This window comes from Solea senegalensis, linkage group LG2 (genome assembly GCF_019176455.1).
Source record: "Solea senegalensis isolate Sse05_10M linkage group LG2, IFAPA_SoseM_1, whole genome shotgun sequence".
Classification (NCBI taxonomy): Eukaryota; Metazoa; Chordata; class Actinopteri; order Pleuronectiformes; family Soleidae; genus Solea; species Solea senegalensis.
The window spans coordinates 15,762,316-15,786,252 of NC_058022.1; the positions used below are offsets into that span (position 1 = coordinate 15,762,316).

Sequence of the window (23,937 nt, forward strand, 5' to 3'; positions counted from 1 at the left end):
AACTGTGGTGTATTTCCAAATGTCACAAATTCTATCCGATGCGATCTATGTTGCACATTCTTATAGCCTCTGTATATACTGTATGTTTTAACATAGTAATGGTTTTGCATTACTATGCTAAAACAGCAACTGAAATGCTCTGTGTTCGACGGGTTTCCCTCATGAAACATTGCAGTAAAGCAGTGTCAATGATGTGAAACCAATTCACATTGTAAGCGATTAAAACATTAAAATAAACCAATCATTTATCAAAATAGTGATAATTCAGCTGTACAGAAAATAGATGAACAAATGTTTTTTGGCAAATTGTCATCCCATTGCGTTTAAACGCTGCATCACAGTGTGTTTTCACAGGTTTACGAAGGATGTTGATGCAGTTAAGCATCAGCCTCATTTAAGTGGTTAAAACACGACCATGTCTATATGCCTGTCTGTAGATATTTAAATAAGTGAGTACAGGAGTGCACGTGTTTCTGTGGTTTGCAGAAACAGAATGGCAACATATGATGACTGAGCTGCGTTTGCACTTCAACTTTGACCTCCCAGCCTGGGGATGTTGACATTTCTTCATGGCTCACTGGCTATATAGTGGATTTACCTCATTATGCATCAGTGTCATGGGCAGAAACACAACATGAGATTACGAGTATACGAGCACAGTGCTGATGTTCATTGCGTAACATATGCAATGCTTCACGGTACAGTGATGGTATTAGACATGTACAGTTGTACTTTAATGCTCGGTGACTCTCTGTGTCTCGTAGGACATTAAGTAAGGACTCTCTGACGAACTGCATCTGAAAAATGAGGAAAAAAGAGACAAATAATTAATGAAAACATATACAGATCAAAAAACAGACCATTTATGGTAAATAATAACCAACCACTCATCTTTGTAGTTATTTCTCACTGAACCTTTAAGTTCTGTTCTAAATGGCCTTGTGCCTCCTCACATCTCTGACTTATACTCCAGCTTTACTCTATTTCACAGTCACTAAGATCAGCTGATCTTGGTCAATCTCTTCTCTTTGGCATTCGACTCAGTAAACATTTTATGTTATGTAAGTGTTCATTGTATAGCACTCTGGTCAACAGTGTCGCTTTTTTAATTGTATTGGATTGAACCTTACATTTATGTGTTGGGACTAATTGAATATCAAGCTGTAGCCCAAACTCTGACTTTCTCCTTGTCCTCACACGGAGGTGAATGATGACAGAAGGGTTAATTCATTTATTTATTTTCTCCTGTTGAAATGAAATGAAATGAAATTCTACGCAACAAAGACTCGGCTGGAAATTAACATTTCAGCTCAATATTATGTGACTTCCTTTTGCTTTCCTCATGACAGGAATAAAGTCCTTTGTGGTGTAAAAAAATTGACATGTTTTTAGTGCATATTTACAATATTAGCTGCAGAGTCCCCGTGTTGGTGCAGAATACATTAATAACCTTCACTCTGATGCCTCAGTGAGGTTGACATTTGTTGTTTACAGTGACTACCAGAACATTTGGTGCAAATTCATTGTTTAACCCACAGGGCGACTTGCATCTTAAGCCACCATTAGGCTAATTTCAAATGTCAAAATTGAAACTTGGGTCGTAGTAGTAATAAGTTTATTGTCATTATATGAACAAACAACATTTTCCTTTTAGTTTTGAACATATGTTACTTAACTAACTACTTTCCCATCAGCCTCAGCTGTATTTGTGGTAATTAGCATGTTTGCTGCTATTCACACTTATGTCTGTTTGTTGTTGTGTTGTGTTTTAGAGATATCATCAGTGCATGGCTGGACTCCTCGCCCCGCCCTATGGTGTGATGGACAGTGATTGTAGTGCTGGCAGTAAGTAGTATCCTGCATCACATTTTATTTAAGATATTTATCATTGGGGGGCCACATGGTGAGGTAGTGGCTAGCACTGTTGCTTTGCATCAGAAAGACCTAGGTTTGCAACCCGGCGTGAACAAAGGTCTTTCTGCATGGCGTGTGGGTTTTCTACAATTTCCTCCCACAGTCCAAAAACATGCAGAGGTTGGTGGAATACTCTTAATTGAGCATAGTTGTGAATGAGAGAGTGAATGGTTGTTCATCTCTTTATGTTGGTCATGTGATGGGCTGGTGATTTGACTGGGGTGTGCCAGCTGGGATTGGCACCAGCAGCCCTGCGACTCTCATGTGGAGGATAATATGCTAGACAATGGATGAATGAATATTTATCATTAACTCCAATAATCCTTGAATAAAGTAAACATTGGACAATATTCTTTAAACTAATTAATTCTAAATTTTAAGACAATGTTTGATCCACACAGTTTGTACACACGGTTGTGCAGGTTCTTTAGAAGACAATGCTCATAATTCTTTCAGCTGCACCAGCAGTTTTTAAGATACATTTACATACTGTTTTAGATTAGGGTTTGTCTTATTGTTCATACAAGTCTAAAGATCGAACACCGATCAAAATCTTTCAAGGTTTTCTGATATTTTATGGACCAAACTATAATAATCGTTAGATGCAGCTCAAGAACTGATTAACACCAGGAGCAGATCAGGGAATCAACGAGAAAGACAGAAAAACCCTTCACCAAAATAAAACCAGTACACATTAACTAAACTAACTGACACAGACTTAAAACTTAACATGGGGCATGACAATGTCATTTTTACATACAAGAAACAAATGGATCTACCAATGAACTATAATGAGGTTTTGCAAAATATCATGGAGTAAAAATACTTTACCTACATTCCCAAGCAAGAAAGGTGCTTTTATGTGTTACTTAAGAAATACAGATACAGATGAGAAGATTTTGTAAACACAGAATGAACTAATATATTCTGGTTTACAATATATGTACACTAAAGTAAAATTGTATTGTGTTATTTCATTATTTCAATAATAATATTTTCTACCTAATTCTATTACCGCCTGACTCTGTTTTAATCCCATTGTATTGTGATTGTGAATTTTTTTGTTTTGTTTTGTGGAATATAAGGGTTCTAACCTTTAAAAAAAAAAAAGAATTCTCTGGATAATGATGTTTCACAAAGGTTTAGATGCGTGCAAACAATAGTCAGTATTCAATTAGGCTAAATACTTAATATTATAAATATAATAAATCCAATGTTTCAAATCAGGATTCATTGAAAAACACATAATAGGAAACAAATAAAGTTGTTTTGCATAGTCGTCAGGCATAGTCATTATCATCAGCATTCAGGTGAATAAAATTGAAAAAAACAAGCAATTACTGAATCAAAAGACACTTGGCACACAACGGACAATGGCAGAAAACTTTGTTTGCAACTGAAAAGTTTGCAGACAAAGGGATAAAGAGGATGAAAGGCTTGTAATTTATGTAGGAGGAGGAAGAGGAGGAAGTAATGTCAAGAGACCTGCAGTTTCTAACAAACATTTTGTGTTTAGTTAATTCAATACAGTCTTAAACAAAGCACTTATCCTTCCTCGGATTCACGCTCCATAGAAAATGATGAACAGTGGAGTTCAGTGGAAGAATCAATAATATGTATTGATTCTGTATGTAATATAATATGTATGCTTCTTTTTTTTAGTGTCATATGGGTATTTCTTAGATGAAGCAAATGTTTCTCTCGATTTTACGTAAAAACAAAGATGGCCTCTGATTCACAGCTCATCACACATACAGGTTTTCATTAGCCCTCTTGTGCTTTGGAAAATGACTGCACCAGTAGAGCTTTGAGCATTTTCACAACATACAGTCGGGTAAAGGATTTACAGTATGCAGTAAACTATGCATGACTACACAAAAGTAGTCACACAGGCATCAAGAAGCTGGGGGCTGATGCACTTTCCTGCGGCATTGTACATCCACAGCATCTCAGTGGTTTTGTAACTGTGGTGGTGGAGTCAAATGAATTAAACATAGTGTAATCGTTTGCTTATTCACCAGGCTTTTACAGAAATTTGGCATTGTTTCATCCAGTCATGCATAAGTGCTTCTGTACCTGAGCCCATAAGAACAAAGGTTATCATCGACATTGTGTCTACAAATGTAACTTTAATTTTTCAGCTTTATTTTCCAAAGTATATTCCTTGATGTTTGATTTTCAGTGTCGCCATGTGGTATAATGATATTACCAACTGAGCTGCCTTCAGTTTAGTGTTACTCTGCACCACCAGTCATTTATTGGACAGTACTAGCTGTCAATCAATCACAAGCTATCCATGCCACACTTTGTCTGTTTTACTATAATTTTACTCTAATTGGGACTATCATTTTAAAATCAGACGTCATGCTGTATGTGAGAAGACCTACTACTGAACTACTGAGTGAGACCATTAACTCCTCCAAAAAATGTTAACTAAAATTGAGTGAGAAAAAGGGTAATTTTATCTTTTTTAATACATGGTCTATGGCTAAAATGTGTTATGTAACATGATGGTGATTAATCTTAGAGAAGATAAAGTTTAAAAATGAGCAAGGGTTACGCAGTCAACAAAGTTTAAGTGACACAGATGCTTATTTCCAGGGTGTATTGCCACAGGTCTAATGTTACATCTCCACCGTAGCTGTGTTCCACTTTCTATATATTATGTGGGCCTGTCTCTGTTCTGTGGCATCAGCAGTCTGTGAGGCTCTAAGAAGTCTAAGAATAGCTAAATGTCTTATACAGTTGTGACTGAGCAACCTTGGCTGATATCATACTGTGCTATCTGTCCTTTAGGAAGGGGGAGGCATAAAACTCTGACTACTGAGCAGTAGCCACACCCCTCTGCTCTGTCACATAGAGTGTAAACAACTCACTCACTCTGTACACAAACACCCACAACCTCATGTTAGTTAGTCTAATTGCAATTTTTTATTTGCCACTATTTTTCTCTTAATGTTAAACATGGAATTATTCATTCTGTCAAGACAATAACTAAAGTTCTAGTGTTATCGTTGGAGTAGTATTTAGTTGGTGCAGTATTATCAGTGAGGAGGTAAACTAAGTGGCTCATATAACAATTGGACCATAGAACTAATCGCTTTAAAGATTCAAACCAATCTAATTAACATTTAAAAAGCACATGGTTGCCAAAGGGCTGTACACACCACCTGAAGATTAAGAATACACTTAAAATCATTAAACACAGAAAGACATACAAATATTAAAAGACACAGACAAAGACTACACAATTCTCATGTCAGTTTAAAATCCAAGGTGTAAAAGAGAAGAGAGCGAGAAGGCGAAATTGTGACAAGCCCCTCTTCTTCTTTTCATTGATCCTATAGTTTTTCCTTGAAGACACTTGACACATTCTATTGTATAATTGTAAAATATATGATTTCCCCATCCAGAAATGCCGGATAAAGAGAACATGAGCAACAACTCCTTTGCTTCCATCTCCAAACATCAGAATAAGGTAATTTAATTTTTTACATTACTACAAAATTAACTTAATGCCATGCAGTGTTGCCACATGTCATAAAAGACAGAGGGGGACTGTGGGGTTGAGACAGTGCTGGTGCTTATTTGTCATTGCTTGAATTTATTGTGCCATAACTGCATGTTTTACTGGTTGCAGCAGTTGGAAATCAGCACGAACTGAGACGTTTGTTTAAAGTTGGTCTAAGTATAAATACGCTGGCTGGAGCTCTAGTCTTCATCCTGTGCAGTTCCTGTCCCACCTTTCTCCCTCTGTCGTTTCCTGACTGCTGGGTTGATAACGTGGCACAACTGTAGATTTATGTTACTTTGTTCTTTGTTCCTACTGATAATTCCATCACATGTTTTTTTATGTCACGTAAGAAACTTTAATTTAATTTCACGTAGTAAATAATTATTACTATATAAATCCCTGCCTTTTTGGCTGCTGAGTGGACGCGCTGTCTAATAAATAAACAATGAGGCTTTAAAACCGTCACATAAATGCTTAGTGTTAGCGCTGCTCTGTGAAGCATGCAGAAGGTATTTTAAATGTCACAACCCTGCAGTCCACCCAGTGGGGAAAAAAAACAAGACACAACACAATATCACAATATCTATGTCCTGTTTAAACAAGTGCATGCATCACTCAGGACGATGGAAAAGCACTATTACTATACTTTAATTCTGATGCAACACAGAAAATCACATGTTCAATTCAAATAGACAGCTGATAAACATATAATGTCAACCATGAGTCATAAAAAAGCAGTGAGAAGGACATCCTGTGGCTCACAGTGAGAGGAAAATCACCTATTTATTTAACACGACTTGTAGTTGTTTTTTTTGTCATTTTTTTGGCCGTTTGTTGTTGGATTCCACCACTTTATTTTCACCTAGTTTGTGCGCCATTTGGTTAGAGCCTAAGTTTCACCGTTGTCCACGATGCCCTTCATTTGATTTCCTCTCATTTTTTATTTTATTTTACAGAAGTCATTCATTGAAAGCCCCGCCAAATCCAACCCTAAATGCATTTCACAGGTAGTAAACTCGACCATCATGTGTATGTAGGCGTCTATTATTATTACCTGACCTGTGTTTTGACTTGAATCCCTATCTGCAGGTGCCCTCGGAGAAGATCTTGCGTGCTGGGAAGATTCTCCGTACCGCCATTCTCTGTAAGGCGCCTCACATGATCCGTGACAGGAAATACCATCTGAAAACATTTAGGTTGGTTGACATTTTAATACAATGAAATACAAATAGTTTGGAAACACACATTACTTCATTCATTTATAACTATATATATATATATATATATATATATATATATATATATATATATATATATATATATATATATATATATACATACATATACATATAGGAATAATTAATAACACATTAATGAATAACTCATCATATATTTGTGTTGTTCCCCATACAAACTGCATAAGATGTTGTCAGTACGGTAATTTTATTTATTGACTGAGAAACACACGTCACTGGCTACAGGAAATGATACCTTTTAAAATACAGTATGGTGCCATTTAACACATATTGTAACAATATATAATTAAGAGCATTAGTCTTTGTCATTCATATTCTAAGTGAGACCACGTCATGATCCCAGCCTCACTACAGAGACCAAGACAAGACCAATACTTTAAGAGACGGGGACCAATTCAAGATAAAGATCAGTGCACGAGAGAAATGTGTATATATTGGATGATATGTCAATATTTTAATTTTTTAAAACCGAAAATCAGAATTGGCATCAGCCTCCTTCACCTCAAACTTCCTTTAATTAAACAGCAGTAAAACACAATTACTTTTAATTGGCACTAAATCCACCTTTATCCAAACTCCATAGTTTTTGGATAAAGAGATGGATTACTCCTCCATCTCCCCCTCCCCTCAGGTAAAGAGACTGGGTGTGGATCCGCATTCTTCCACCTCCATCATATCAACCGTCTCCGCTCCTCTCTCACTCCTCACACCACTGTCATCCTGGTCCACAGCCTTGTCACTTCCTGTTTGGATTATTGTAACTCACTTCTGTCTGGTCTCCCTAAAAAAAAAATAACCCTCCATAAACTCCCACCTGGTTCAGAACTCAGCAGCTCGTATCATATGACGAACCCCCTCCATCCATCACATCACTCCCGTCCTACAGCAGCTCCCCATCACACAACACATCAGTTACAAAATACTGCTCCTCAAACTTGCGCCTCCATAACTTTCAGATCTCCTCCACATTTCCACTCCTGTCTGCACCCTCAGATCCTCCTCCATCCACCTCACCTCCCTCCTGAACGCTGCAACACTGACTCCCTCACACACTTCCATCAGAATCACATACTCCCAATGACCACACAGCACTGTTCAATTTTATTATCTCTCATTACTATATTTTATTGTATGTTATTCAATTTTTATGTTTGCATTTTTATGTAAGGTGACATTGAGTGTCAAGAAAGAAATTATTATCATAACTGTAAACTTATACTTACTAATAGTCAGTGCACTCTGTGACATAGCAGGCTTCACCAAAATTGCATTTTGCATTATTATAATTATGTTGTATAAAACCAAAAAGCTCAAATCAGACAATAAAACATTCTAACGTCTTATGTTATTGGTTGGATTTGTAGATGGAGGTTAACCATCCAATCAATTTAAAATCCAGAGACAAGACTGAGTAAGAAAAGGTCCAAGTTGGAGAAGGGACCATGACCCTCAGAAACTCTAGTTTTTTTTGTTTTGTTAGTATTAACGTTATTATAGGCCAACATTGAACTAAATGGTGATTTGTAAAAATAAAAGAATCAGACATTAGATGTATTACATTACTGCCTTGTATAAAGACTTTTTTTGTTGTACTTCTAGGCAGTGTTGTGTGGGGACAGAGTTGGTGGAATGGCTAATGCAGCAGAGCTCATGCGTCCTCTCCCGTGCTCAGGCTGTGGGCATGTGGCAGGTGCTGCTGGAAGAAGGTGTTCTCAACCATGGTGAGACTGCGCGGTAGCAACCGTGTCTGCACACATGTACGTGAGAGACAGAGATTATAAATTGAATCCCCACCATCTTGGTGGTTGTGTTTTTGTGACGCAGTGGACCAGGAGCTGAGCTACCAGGACAAGTACCTTTTCTACCGCTTCCTGGATGATGAACAGGAGGACGCCCCTTTACCCAGCGAGGAGGAGAAGCAGGAGAGCCAAGAGGAGCTGCAGGACACGCTGCTCCTCCTCTCACAGATTGGACCTGACGCCCATATGAGGATGATTCTGAGGAAACAGTAAGACTTTCTTTCAAGCTGTAATCTTTGAAGCAATAAAGTGAATCAATGGCTTGTTATTTTAAATATATGTATGTTTTGCAGTCCATCTGAAAGAACAGCAGATGATTTGGAGATCATTTATGAAGAGCTACTCCATATAAAGGCTTTATCTCATCTGTCCACCACTGTGAGTAGAACTTCTCTGTCTTCAGTGCGTCCACCTTGTCTCCTGTGGTGAAGAAAGCTAAGTTTAGCTCCTTAACATGTTGTCACTTTATGATTAGAGGAGCAGGTGCAAACATGCAAACACAGACTGCTGCAGTCTATATGATCTCACTTTAGTCTCTCACTTGTGTTTGGATACATATTCCGCAGTTAGAACAATCCATTTGTTGTTTTTATGGAGAATAACCCACATATGTGTTTTGGCAAAACTTTTTTGGTAACTCCACGTTCCACCACCGTGGAAAAGCAATGTATTGATATATTGATCCTTCTGCATTATCAGTCTGGTTCCCCTGCTTGTACAGGTAAAAAGGGAACTGGCAGGAGTGCTGGTCTTTGAGTCCCATGCAAAGACAGGAACGTTGTGTAAGCATTTTTGATAAAATACCTGTTGTGATTCATAACTGCATGATGGAGTCAATATTAACACAAAAAATCCTAGATTCTGCTTTGTTTGAGGCCTTTCTTTCTTTCTCAATCTATGTTCTCTCCCAGTGTTCAGTCAAGGTGAGGAGGGCACGTCATGGTACATTATTGTGAAGGGCTCAGTCAATGTTGTCATCTACGGAAAAGTAGGTATTTATTCAAATAAGATTGTTAACATTGTGAAAGCATCATGACTTTTACATTGCGTGTACTGTGCTGCTCAGGGTGTTGTTTGCACACTTCATGAGGGAGACGACTTTGGGAAGCTGGCTCTCGTCAACGACGCCCCCCGCGCTGCTTCCATTGTCCTGCGAGAAGACAACTGTCACTTCCTGAGAGTCGACAAGGAGGACTTCAACAGGATTTTGAGGGTCAGTGGGTGTTAGACATGTACTGATGTTGTTGCAGCAACAGTAAAGCAAAAAACACAACCCTATTGCCCTCTGTTGGTCAAAGCTCCGCAATGCAGCCATGAATCATTCTTTAGAGAGCCCTCTACACCCATTTGCTTCGTCATAAATATGAAATATGGTGGTAATGACTTGTGTTAATTCAGGCTAGATGTATGTGGCAGACTTGGGGAATGAGATGGAACATCAGCATTGTTACATGTGACCCGTGTGATGCTCCAGCATGTCTGTACAGATGATAAAGAACCAATAGATCTGGTGACTGATTACCCAACAAGTTAATAACATGAAAACTTACTCAGTAGTGAATGTTTTCCCTCTAAATGGCTTCAAAATATGTTATTATGGGAGTATTAGAGATTAAAATGACATTACATATACATACATCTCATAATATAATTTACATTTTGTAAACTATTCAAGCCTAAGCTTTTATCGCTGCGCCATCTACACCAATTTAAACATTTAACATGTCACATACATTTTATTTGTATCTGTGGAAACATAAAAAACTCCATCTATAGGTGTATGTGAGAAATAATTCAATGTTTCAAAAGAGTAACAGCTTATTCAAAGTGCAGTTCGTTTGTACCTAGTCGGAACAATTATACAGTAAGAGCAACGTATTGTCTCACTCTCATCAACGTGTCCCATCTGTTAGAGTATAGCACTACATTCACTCCATTACATGTTTTCCAGTCTCAAACAATCCAGCCTGTTACAATGAGCCTTTTGTTGCAAAGGTCAGTGTGGGTGTGCGGGGACTGTTTCAGTGGTCAAGCCGTCTAATCCAGTCTGCTCCGTGGCCAAAGCCCAGTATATCTGCAAAAGGAACCATTACAGTCAGTTCTGGTTCACAGAGTGGAAAGTCAAACGTCACTGCAATTATAAGATGATTGTGTGATAGTGTGTGAACGCTGTGTTCACTTTATGATATGCCATTTACGCTTACACTTCACTGTCAGATCATTAAAACAGTATGACACAACTGTTTTTGGGTATATTAAATTGTCATGGATGTCCTCAACATATCAAACAATATGTGTAGATATGTTGGCTCGAGCTAAATATTTATTTATTTTTGTGTGCCTGTGTGTGTGTGTGTGTGTGTGTAAAGGATGTGGAGGCAAACACTGTGCGTCTAAAGGAGCATGGTCAGGATGTTCTGGTGTTAGAGAAGAGCCTCTGCAGCAGTCGGACCTCGGTTCATGGAGCCTCATCCTCCCATTACAAGTAAATACACACTCTTTCACTGTATTTAGGAGATGTAGACAGCTGCACATCATACAGCATGTTTCCACGACAAGAGTTTGTTGTCTTTTATGAAGTCTCAACCAAAAAAAAAAGTTTCTAAGTGGGAAATCAAGTAAAGTAAATCTGTACTAATATGTTCCATTTAAAAGCTCCAAATACAAGGTTCAGTGTAAATACATCTAATTGGGAGACTGCAGATTGTAACAAAAGGAAGACTCCATGCAAAGCACACAAATACATCATGTGTCTCTCAGTACTTGCTCCAACTTCTCTGTGACACTTTTTGAATATATAGTAGCCTTTTTAACAATTAAAAAAGTATCCAGGGCTTTCTTGAAACACCTGGTAAGTGTATTTCTCAGCAAATATTGGTCAAACAAGAGTAAGTTGTATTTCCACCTGATTTCCAGATTGTGGCTTCTCTGCACTATATGTAAAAAAAGTCAAAGAATAGAAAACTGTATATATCATGAACCTACTCCTTGATTACATTATAAGTTCCAGCTGAATTCTGTCCATCAGAGTGACTGAACGCTTCCTCTTCATACAAGCAGCACAAGCACAGAGCAATCCGGTGAAATGACTGCACCCAACAAGTGTTATCCCTTTAGAGGAGTCTGTCACTGCACCATAATCGCTGTAATATGGAGAGACACATTAATGATAATGATGGCCCAACTCCTGGGGGTAAAAGCAGGCCTGGCAAGTCTCAATTACTTGTTCAGGGTTGCCCTCTAATCAGCTCCGCTCCTCACATGAGTGTCGAGATTGTGTTCTCTCCTGTGACAATTGCTTGTGTTGCTCACTCCTGCAATGCTGCTATCAAGTAATAAAAACAGTCCAGGCAAGATTGTGTTCATTGTCCTTCACAGAGAAGATGCCCCTACTTTTTTTTTTGTCTTCGGTGACAGCTCTTAGGCCATGTTCCCCTTAATCTTCAGTCAGGAAAGAAAGGTTATAAATAAGATTGTTATCAACTGAAGCAATCACAGACACAAAGTTCAAGTAATACAAATCCATGGAGGGTCATAGATATGTCATTAAGAATTAAGAGCCAGTGTTTCTTGATTAGTGAAGGGTGTGTTTTCCTCTGTGTTGCTGCAGATACAAGGTAATGTCGGGGACGCCGGAGAAGATTTTGGAGCACCTCCTTGAAATGATGCGATTGGATTCTCAGTTCACAGAGTCAGGTAGCACACTGCTCAGCATAAAACATTCAGAATTACGACAGATTAGAGGCATCTAATTAGGGTTCGAGCACAAGGTGTGAACGACCCTCTTGAAACCGAAAATTCTTCTTCTTTATTCCTCCTTCAAATAAATCACATTTTTGAGGCCCTGAACTTACCCCAAAACTCACCAATTTTTGCAACTGCATCAGACCTGGTGAAAAATTACGTCTATAATTGGTTCAGGGAATGAGTGTCAAAAAATTAAAGTGGGTGGAGCTAAAAACGTGGTCATCTGCAACATTTACAGTTTTTCATGCTGCTCTAACAGGGATCGTTGTATCCAACTAAAACTTGGTATGTGAGACCCCAGACCCGTCCTGAACATGTCTGAAAAGATGACCTCCCTACAGGAAGTACAACGCCCGAAACAGGAAGTAAAGTCTGACATTGTCCCATCTGCACGAAATTTGATATGTGAGTAAAGGGAACTTCCCTGAACATGTTTACGATATGCCTTTCACCCAACAAGAAGTCGGCCATTTTAAACAGGAAGTACCCTCTAACATTGCACAGGGACGCCGCTGAAAATAATTAGCACTGAAATTAACTAGTACCGCAAGCAGTGAATGAACGGGAGATGAGCAAGAGGCGCGCATGGCAACGTGGGCACACAGACTCGCAACAAAAATAATTGACTGGTGAATTGATTAGAATTTTTTTTTCACACAACCAAAATGTTGGTCACCTCTTTTTCCTGTCGAATTCATGATGCACTGGATGCTGAGACTGGAAGAATCGTCTCCTCCATTTTGGGTCACCAGTGTTTGCAGCTTGACACTGACTTCTTTGTCTACAGCTCGGTTGTCCCAAGTCTGATCTTTACTTTAGTGAACATCTTGTACATCTGTGCCTCACACTTTGGTCTTTTATTTAACTGTTAACATTTTCCTGCACTAATGTGTGGAGCGTTATCTGGCTGTGACACATCACATCACCTACCTGAGGCTGAAGACAGTCAGAAATAATAGCATTGCATGTGTAGCTGCTCATAATGCTGCTGGTGTTAGGTACCGCAACACTGTTCAAATAACTATTTGAATAGCAGTTTTCAAAAAAAACTCTACTGAGTGCTTTCGATAGTAAAAAAATAAAACCTTTAAGCGTAAAATGGTAAAGACAGAATTAAAAGATAAAATGAAAAGCCAGATGAAATAAAATAGTAAAAATACATCTGTAGTTAAAAGAAGGCATTTTAAAGCAAACTAGTCTAATGTTCAGTGGCATATTCTTATGCATTAGCCAAATTTAGTGTTAGTGGCTAGAAGTAAGGAAGTTGTGAGATGGGGGCAAGTAGCAGCATCACCATCCACTGTAGCATTCCCTGCTTTAGAGTCCAATTTATTATATTCCCTTTAAAACCTTGTACAAATCCATATAGGGTTTGAGTTTTCTGGTTAAGATCAACGAACACTTGGAGCTTTGTCAAAAGGTGCCATGTCTACAATAACAGATCAGTGCAATTTGTTTTAAAAGATTTCCACATCTTTAAGTTCAAAGCACTAACTTGTCAAAACAACAGAAAAAATACAAGTCAACCATAAAGTTAAGAACAAAAGTTTTACTTGATATAAAGAAGGCAATAAATACAAGTTTTCAATGTCAAACATTACAGGCTGAAAGTAGCAGTGTATGTACACCATCACCATCTACAAGTGAAGTGATTTACACTACAAACCTCTCCATTCCAATCCTTTGTTTCGGAGGAAAATAAATGCATATCACGACAGGCCGAGTCACAAAATCAGATGGATCCTTGTCTGATTTTGGAAACTGCACAGCCATGGTACGCCAATCAGTCAGGATCCGTGGCCAGATTTCCTCACACACAGAGAAGAAGGGGAAGGTCGAAATGCCTTACCATGTTACGAGTCGACTCAATTTACCTTGTTCTCTGTTGTGTGAAGAAGACCCAGCTCATAAAATCTTGACTGACTGAAAAATTAAGCAACTCACATGTACAGTGGTTTGTTATGTGTGGTTGTGTGTCAGTGGGGACAAGGGGGGTTAAAGTCCATTTAAAAAATATCGGTGACCATGTCCTGTTGGGCAGAGTGGCGTAGTAGCCATTGAGGCATGTGTACAGTTTGGCAAGGTCCAACATCTAACAAAAAAAATAAAATAAGAGTCAGCTCACTTTTGTTTAGTATTAAGTAAATATGGATTAATCATATTGAGTACCATCTAAAAGAACACACCTAAAGACATCCCGTGGAAAAGGTCGGTTCATCTTGGGCGAAGTCCTCGTCGTAGAAAGGTCGGTTCATCTTGGGCTAGGTCATTACTGCAGCCATCCAGGACGGGACTTCTCCAGGTTGCGCTGTCCAACATGGAGTCCTCTGATCCAGGAATGTGCTTCATCCTTCATCTCTTCAAAACAAGGAAGAATTGGATCGGTCACAAGGAAAAAAAAAGGGAGGTAAACAAATGACAAATCTTCAGGTAGCTCACCTGGTCAAGTGTGACAGGTCCTCACATCCAGTCAGAGCTCACCGATGGATGCCCTCCCTAACCTATACCTGCCTTTCTTGTCCTACACTGACAGTTACAAGCAATCTTTGCCAACCATTTGAGATGATGTTAACCCCAATGTCTTGGTTGGCTGCATGAAAAACTGTAAATCTCCCAGTTGCCCAGACAAACGTTCCTTCTGATTCCATAGCCTCGCCACAAAAAGATCCTCTGCTGAAACCCTCATTTTGCTAAGCATGAAATCAATTCCACTTTCCTGTCCTCAGATCTCATTTTCTCTCTCTGCAGCCTTTCAACAGCCATTGCTGTTGTAACATCTGCAAGAGACAGCAGTTTCACAATTCAGAGCTTCTTGTGTGTTTAGCAAGACGTGGCACCAGAGTTTTGACAAAGCAGACACCTGAAAATGCTTGACCCCAATTTAAACAAATGCTTCACCATCTAAAAGTGATGTGATTTACAAACCTGTCCATTCCAATCCTTTGTTTCAGAGGAAGATAAATGCATATCACGACAAGCCGAGTCACAAAATCAGATGGATCCTTGTCTGATTTTGGAAACTGCACAGCCATGGTATGCCACTCAGTCAGGATCCGTGGCCAAATTTCCTCACACACAGAGAAGAAGGGGAAAGACGAAATGCCTTACCATGTTACGAGTCGACTCAATTTACCTTGTTCTCTGTTGTGTGAAGAGGACCCAGCTCATAAAATCTTGACTGATTTGAAAACTGAGAAATTAAATAACTCAAACATCGATGCTGTTGGGTCATGCAGAGAGCTTGTGATCTTTTGCATGGTTTCCCAAACATTTAGAGGTCAGGTTACTGACCCCAAGAATGTCAAATTCGATGATTCTTTTGTCCTAAACTGATGAACCATTTGGGTAAATTAGATCAAGCATTTAAAAGGTGTTTACATTGTTAGTAGTCTAATGAAACTTCTAACTAAACACATGAAGATGCAGTGAATCAGGATACGACTACCTTCAGCAGATGCAACAGCAGCAGTGGGTGGTGGAAGGCTGCAGGGAGAAATAAAATTTGATATGGAGACAAGTTTGAGGAATCATTTAATGCATAGCTCAACAAGAGTTAAAGTGGAGAGAAACTTTATGGCAAGTCTACAAAAATCAAAGGAGGAAGTTCGACAAACAAATCTAAGAGATAGCAGTTTCTCATGCAACCAACCAAGACACTGGGATTAAGCATCTTCCTAATGACTCTACAAGCTCCCTAAATTGTGAAATTTAAAATAAAGTCATGGGTAATAACAGACTACAGTCACTTGTTCACTGAAATAGCTAGTGTATGGTGAGGTGTTAACCCTATGCTCTATCAAAAATCCCACTTTGGGCAAGCCATAAAGTCCTATCATTTCAACCAGCTGCCAGCTTCGCAAATAAGAGGCAAAAGACCACTTGTGTTTACACGTTTACATGATCACTGTAACCACAAAGCTCCAGACACCAAGTCAATACAAGAAACAAATCAAATAACAAAAAATAAATTAAAAGCTGCAGCTGCTCACTCCTGCTATAAGTGGGTACAACAGTCTTTAACATGAAGCCAAATTCTGTCTGAATTCAGCCCACAGAATAAAGATTTTATTTCAAGTCGTATCGAAACATAAAATGTTCGAACATTTGGCTCAACTTTCACTTAAATAGTTATCTCTCTGCCAGGTTTGTGTCCTCCTAAAGAAAATAAACGCACTCTAATCCTGCAACCTACAATCTAATTTTTGAAAGAAACTATGCAGGATAGCCCTGCATCCCTAAGGCGAGTAACGCATAGTTTTGCAGGGGAAGATAAAAATCCCCTGCTGGGAGGCCTCCCAACATGACGCGCAAAAAGACTATGAACACAAAGGTTCAACTCCTTTAGAGGGAAATAAACTTGGCAGAGTGAGACAGGTCAGCATTAATATTGAATTTGTTAGCGACTACAAAAGGCTTATGGCAGTGCGTACATTTTAAGAATTAAATGGATATCAAAAGTGTGCTAACAAATGCCAGATTTAAAGTATATCATAACATTATCCATGGGCTGAATAACACCTACAATCTAATGTGACTACACTTGCATATAAATCAAAAGTTTAGCGCCATAATCAAATCAGGAACCAGTTATCTTATCAAAGCAATTACCAGTTGAGAATAAAGGAAGACATGGTCTAGCTCATCATAATCAATTACTACATTTTTACAGCACATTGAAAGAACTTTAGACAAGCTACAGTAAACTTTGATGCATTTACTACATGATTCATCAGCTTCCACGTTTGTCAACAGTCCAAGTTGCAACTATGATAACTGAGATTCAAGACCAAAATTAGATTTTTAAATTAAAGCCATTTCAAAATAAGGTACCAGAATTTCCTGCAGAAATCAGATACCTCAAGACTAATCAACTTTAAAATCATCCATTTAAGTTGAGACAAAAAAAAGTAACTAAATCCAACACACCGGACAGACAGACGGATACCAGACACACAGGACAGACTGACAGAGATCAGACACACGAGACAGACAGACAGACGAGAGAGAGACAGTGACACATGCCATGATGGCAGTCTTGGCATGTGTCAGTGTGTAAATAAAGGCCTTTGCACTCAGTAACACAAAACAAAAAAAATCCATTACTGTAATGCCATTGTGTCAGGCATTGTAAATGTTTAGATGCAAATTAACTTTATAAATTGAGTGGACACGATTTACCAACAAAGATCATGTGGCAAAGGCCTTTAATACTTACCTGAAAGGTAAAAAAAATGTACCTGTTTTTGAAAGAATTTGAATTTGCTTGTTGTCTAATTGGTGCGCATCTTGCCAGTCTTGCAGCATAAATTTTGTTCACCTTTCTGGTGCAGTAAAGTCTATTGGAGTGTTAGTCTTGGTCCAAAGGTCAGATAAACGTCAGTCCAAGTCAGTTATCTCGCACGCACACACTCAGAGTCAGTCATCTCGCACGCACACACTCAGAGTCAGTCATCTCGCAGACACACTCAGTCATCAGCGAGTCAGTCATCTCAACACACTCAGTCAGTCGGCCATCTTTCAGTAGTCATCTCGCACGGCAGGCGCTGCACACACACGCACACACACACACACACACGCACATGAAAACTTAGTAGGAAAAACAGATCAGAAATGATAGACTGGCATGAGCCCCAAGCCCAAGTACAGTCATGACACAGTGGCCATGAAGAATCAAGATTCAGAGCAGGTACAGTAATGGCACAGCGGCCAAGCAAGAAAGAAAAACTGCACTTAACATTTGAAATTTTACCTAAACTTATCTAAAACGCAATCTAATTAAGATGGACATGCAGGGATGTCGGTGCTCCTCTTGACTGATGCTAGAAGAAAAGTACAGGTTAGTTCACTTACTGTGCATGGACGCGGAAGGCACCCATGTTTGCCTATGTAAAATGACTATACGCGCAAGGCCACACGTACAATAACACAAGTAGGCTACGAAGGCACGGGCACAGTTAGCGATCATGGCATACTTGCATTAAGGGACGTATGGCCATACAAAGGCAATGGCACGGCTGCCATCCAAAGCCAGGTACTATAGATCACAAGGATCTATTTTAAACGTCCTAGGGCTAGCGGTAGATTAATGGCCACGATGGAAAAGAAAGGGGGAAAAAAAAAGCACCATCTTAACTATTCAATCCAGGCATCTCAGAGAGATAATTCAAGAGAGTCAAACACTCCATCAGTCACCTCATTCTTTCAAATCACTCGCTCAGCAGTTCCACAAAAATATAACCAACAAGGACCAGATTTCAGACCACCCAATAAAGTGGACAGGAACATACAAAACCAACCTGTGGCAAATGCTCCATGTACAACCCTCAGCTATTTGACAGACGAAAAGCAGGAGAATAGAAAGAACGTGGCCATGTTGGACAATGCAGAGAGATGTAGGCACAGCGGCCAAGAAAGAGCGGGGACACAGCGGCCACCCAGAATTAAATCATGACACCTACTATTTGACAATCTTCATGAAGATCAATCTGGGGGGAAACAAAACAAACAAACAAGAAATGTTTGAGCCCAGTCTCCAGCCTTGACAATGTCCAAGTTCATATTGTTACAGGTGTAAAATAACTAGGTACATTGCTGCCAGCACAAATTCTAACAGTGAAACAAAGAAATTAACATAATTACAAGCGATGTAGAATAAAGTTGATTAAGATTTAAGGAATGCCTTTTAAGTTCAAGTATAGAAATGTCAGTAGAAACACTCTTTAAAAACACAAAAAAAACTTATATTATACATGTGTGATTCAATTAAAATGATATATTGCCATCAGTTAAATACATTATGAAAATTAGCCATAACATTTTCAATGATGTAGTAAATTATCTCTAAAGGTGTCACTCACCTTTTTTTGACAACCTCAGGCTTTTGTATATGGCGGGTCCGACCAGGTCTCTGTGAGCAGGAAGCAGGTTGTTCCTTTAAAAAAAAAAAGTGTTGTATTTTAATGACTACATTAAAAGTTTAGAATTATAAAATATATTTATAACCCTGAATCTGTTTTTAAACATTTAACATTAAAAATAACTCTTTCCAGTTAAAAAATGAATAGTAATGACCATGAGTGGAACAGTGAGTTAACATAGCACAGCAGCCCTTTTAACTTGTTTTTATGTCTTGTTTTGTCTATTTTGATAATGTTTGAGTTTTAGATTTTTTTTATTGTTAAATGTGAATATTTCCTCATTTCTTTGCTCCATTTAATTGCACTGAATCCAAATAATTTAAGAATATAACTGAATTTAGAAACAGTGAACAACATTTAACATTTTACGGACCAAACATGAAAATAAATCACAGGTTAATGAAAACAGAAATTAGTTACAGCCCCATTTAAACCAATGATTTAACTGCTGTAACCAGACAAAACGGCTGCCAATTCAGATAACTGGCTGACAATGAGGCAAAATATTGAGCTAAGTTTGAGCATAATGTAATCCCGACTTTAGGACAGGTAGCGCCAGGGCCGTGGGTTTTGCGGGTTACAAAGAGGAAGTTAATTCTTCAAATGAAAAGACACCGTTTCGGCAGGACAGCGAGACTTTATTTCTCTATTCACAGGTAAAACAGAACAACACGATCTCACGCGGAGCCGGTCCGTCCCATTACCTGGTCCCCCACCACAACAAAGAGGATGCGGAACCAACATTCCATTAGACTAAGAAAACAAAAGACTAAAAGTGATAATAAAACGTTATAGACTAAATAACATAGTTAATAAAATTAACAATACAACTTAAACACGTAATAAAACAATAACATGCAATATAATAAAAAATAATGCTAATGGTGACAACATAAATTCCATACTTAAAATAATAAACACATAATAAACTACACGGTTACAATGTAATTCGGCAAACAGCGTCACCATTAAGATGACTTGACAAAAGTTACTCACCATTCTGGACAGGCCACCAATCTGGACCAGGTCAAACACGCCATCCTTGCTGCGTTCTTATACAGGAGCTGATGCACGCGGCAACCTTTTCGGCGTCTGACGTCACGCCGTGGTAGTTTTCTCTTTCTCTTCTTTTTCCTCTTCTTTTTTAAAGTTCAGTCCTTTTTTGTGGTTTTATGGCGGTTGGTACACTACCGTCACAAGTTCCCTCCTCCCGGTTTCAGTAGTTAGACAGCGACACTTTTTCGCGTCTTTTTTTTTGTTTCACTGCTCGTGCAACTTCTCTTCAAAGTAATATCACGGAACTGTTGGCTGGAGAAAGACTAAATAAGACGAGGAGGAGGAAGCAATCAGCGGTCATCAGCTGATTGAAAAACACCTGCGTGAAGATGAGCAGGTGTGTCGCGTGTCACCAGTCTCCGCTTTATGCTTCTTTTCTGAGGTTCTATGGCGGTTAGCAAACAACGATTTGGTGCATTACCGCCACCATCTGGTATGGAGTGTGGATCGAAATGTTGATCGAACTGAACTAAAAGTTCACTTTACTTAAAAGTAAAAATAAATAAATAATAATTATATATATCTATCTATATATATCTATATATACATATATACATAGGCAAGGCAAGTTTATTTGTATAGTGCCATTCTTACAGAAGGCAATTTATAGTGCTTTACAGAAGCAAGTAAATACATTGGAAATTAAAACAAAATCAATTTAAAAAATCAAGTAACCTATAGAAATTAAAACAGTTTAAAACGTTAAAAAAAAAATCAAGCAGACAAGAATTTTTCTGCATACTACAAAACACAAAAAAACAACAACCTATATATGCATACATACATACACTTATTCATACACACACAAACACACATCCTATATCCTCCCAATCAACTTTATGGTTTTAAGAAACTGAAGTAATATCTTGTAACACTCACTCCGGTTCTTCCGCAATACATCTACCAACTCCAATTCCTCATCAATGTCTCTCAACATTTTAATCATTACTTCTCTCTCCTTTGGTATTTCTGACATTGTATTATATTGTTTTTGCCATCTCTCCTTTAGTGTTTGTTTAATGATGCTGTTCATTTCTGTTTTGCTTAATTTTATTGCTAAATCTATATTATTATGTCCTGTTGCTGCTTTTGCCACCTTTTCTGCTATTTTGTTCCCTTTAACTCAAATGTGTGCTGGTATCCATAAACATATTACTGTGAGTCCTATCATCTGAATTCTATATAATGTTTGTTGTATTTTTATTATGAGGTCTTGTCTGCTTTCAGAATGGCGAGACTGTAGGCTTGTGAGCAGTGTTGGGTAGTAACGCGTTATTAGTAACGCCGTTAAGTAACAGCGTTACTTTATTCAGTAACTAATAATGTAACGTTGTTTTTTTTTAATTCAGTAATTCCGTTTCCGCTACCAAAGGCTGCGTTACTCAGTTCCTTTTGGTGAGGTTTTACAACGGCACACAGTTCTCATAACATTTTAGCGATCAATAAAGTTTAATTGAATTGGAAAAAAAAGCCCTTGTCGCCCTCTAGCGTCCCACACGTAATCAAACGCACGGCATGAAGAAGGTATTCACATTATTTTCAACTGGAGAGCAGAGGGAAAAACAACATTTCGGTAACTTGTAGACTGTGTCCCGGTTCAAAAATACTGCGGCAACAGCAACAGCAATCTGCTGAAGCACCTGGAGAAGCGGCATGCTTCGACAAAGTTAGTTAGGTCATCTGCTGTTGGGTTTAACGTACATGAACGAAACCTGGTACACACGTTCATTAGATGGGGACGGTCAAAAAAGTCGGTGACGACTTTTCTGTGACTCCTACAGAAAGACTGCCATCTTGGATTGCAAAATCTGAGGTAATTTTGGCCATTTCGCACCAATGGTATTTGAACAAACTTGTCCTACAGCTTTTGTGTGATCACCTTCAAACTTGGTGCGGTCACTGTGGACCAGTTCAGGAGCTTACGATGCTTATAGTTAGTAAAATTAGTCACATGGCGTACAAGAACGGGGCTGGCAAAGTTGGCGGAAATTTCAAATTTCTCACAACACACAACAAAACTCTTATAAATTCGCAATGGAAGGTCCGATCTCAATCAAACTTGCAATGATCGATGATGGGCGATTGCTGCAAAAACTGTCAAGTTTGAAAACAACGCCTCCTGGTGGTGGCAGAAAATAAACAAAAAAGGTCCTTTATGATTCTGGGAATAACCTTTACAGAGATTATCGTATCGACTTCAAAATTGGTGGAAAGACTCAAAAAACATGGTAGATGGTGTGTGCTGAATATGATGGCACAACGTTTAACGGTGTTGCCATGGCAACGATGCAAAGTTAGATTTCTGTGACAAAAAAACAAACTGTCACAACTTTGCGAATCCTGGTCCGATCTAAACCAATCCTGCTAGGATTGATGATAGTCCGGCCCTGAAGACATCTATATGAAAATATTCAATTCCAAAAACAGCGACCCCTGGTAACGGCAGACAGAATTACACTTACAGTTTTTGATGCTGCTCTAACAGGGATTGTTGTATTCACTTGAAACTTGATATGTGACACCTCAGAACCATCCTGAACATGTCTGTAAAAGATAACCTCCCTACAGGAAGTAGAATGCCAGAAACAGGAAGTAAAGTCTAACATTGTCCAATCTGCACGAAACTTGATATGTGAGTCAAGGGAACTTCCCTGAACACGTTTACGGACACGCCTTTAACCCAACAGGTAGTTGGCCATTTTAAACAGGAAGTACCCTCTAACTTTGGGCAGGGACGCCGCTGAAAATAACTAGGACTGAAAATAACTAGTACCGCAAGTGGTGAGTGAACGGGAGATGAGCTAAAGGCGCGGGCAGCGATGTGGGCACACGGAGACTAGTTAATATTATGATCATAAGCATGGCTCAGCGTCTCTCTCCTCTGTCCTTCTTCTACTCTGCTCTGACCTGGTTGTTCTCATCCATAATTAGCCACACGTCACAGACCTGATCTAATTCCTCTTGCTTCTGTGGATATGTATGGTTTTAATTTACTTGCAAAGATGACAGACACGGGGCCATGTGGACCACGGCTGGATGGCTCTGGACCCTCTTTGATGTGCATTCTGTGTCACATGAGCTTCTCTCTCTTTCTGTCACAGACTCGGCCTTAGACGACTTTGTGCTCACCCACTGTGTCTTCATGCCAAACAATCAACTGTGTCCAGTGTTGATGGCTCAATATCCTTTCAGCACTTTGTTTTATAAGGGTCCTCTGATCTGAAAATAGAGGAACTATAAATCTATAGCTGCAGTTCTGATCTTTAACTGCTGTGCACCTACCATGCCCAGGCCGTGCAGGGCTCTGAGCAGGAAAAGCTGGATTACACACTCAACAACAAACGCAGGGTGATCCGCCTGGTAATGCAATGGGCAGACGTCCACGGATATCACCTGCAGGAGGAGGACGTCTCTATGACCTTCCTACGGGTCAGTCTATACTACTATACTGTATGTGGTAGCTGGAAGATAATAAGAAAAGATAATGCATACACAAAGACTTGAGGACAAACACTCACATTGTACGTTTTGACACATGACAGTTGATATAATACAGTTAACCACACTAAACAATCATAGCATAGCAGAGAGAAAAGTCAATTTCACCGTGCTGAATAAAGTGGTGACATTCAGTACTATTGATTTACTCTGTATGGCACATTTGGAAGATTAGTCACTCCGGCTATAGATACACAGACAGACAGAATATTATTTGATAATAAGAAAGGTAAATT

General features: G+C 38.9%; 1 protein-coding gene and 1 long non-coding RNA gene across 6 annotated transcripts in view; one reads left to right on the top strand and one right to left on the bottom strand.

Moving 5' to 3' along the window:
• rapgef4a (Rap guanine nucleotide exchange factor 4a) overlaps positions 1-23,937 on the top strand; it is a 41,724-nt gene that overhangs the window by 12,522 nt on the left and 5,265 nt on the right. For 3 of the 5 annotated variants that reach the window (XM_044019412.1, XM_044019415.1, XM_044019414.1), the window contains 14 exons: positions 1,773-1,845; positions 5,328-5,392; positions 6,385-6,435; positions 6,518-6,624; positions 8,284-8,405; positions 8,509-8,692; positions 8,777-8,861; positions 9,205-9,265; positions 9,395-9,471; positions 9,550-9,696; positions 10,853-10,968; positions 12,094-12,179; positions 23,305-23,383; positions 23,482-23,632. In XM_044019412.1, coding sequence (XP_043875347.1) covers positions 1,773-1,845; positions 5,328-5,392; positions 6,385-6,435; positions 6,518-6,624; positions 8,284-8,405; positions 8,509-8,692; positions 8,777-8,861; positions 9,205-9,265; positions 9,395-9,471; positions 9,550-9,696; positions 10,853-10,968; positions 12,094-12,179; positions 23,305-23,383; positions 23,482-23,632 — 1,404 coding nt within the window. Of the gene's footprint in view, positions 1-1,772; positions 1,846-5,327; positions 5,393-6,384; positions 6,436-6,517; positions 6,625-8,283; positions 8,406-8,508; positions 8,693-8,776; positions 8,862-9,204; positions 9,266-9,394; positions 9,472-9,549; positions 9,697-10,852; positions 10,969-12,093; positions 12,180-15,468; positions 15,474-23,282; positions 23,384-23,481; positions 23,633-23,937 lie in introns of all 5 variants that reach the window. The other 2 variants (XM_044019416.1, XM_044019413.1) reach the window with 2 other exon arrangements.
• LOC122765255 lies at positions 14,290-14,850 on the bottom strand. The gene is made up of 3 exons (XR_006359947.1): positions 14,670-14,850; positions 14,417-14,588; positions 14,290-14,322 (listed from the first exon to the last, which is right to left on the bottom strand). It is a non-coding gene; the product is annotated as an uncharacterized LOC122765255 (long non-coding RNA).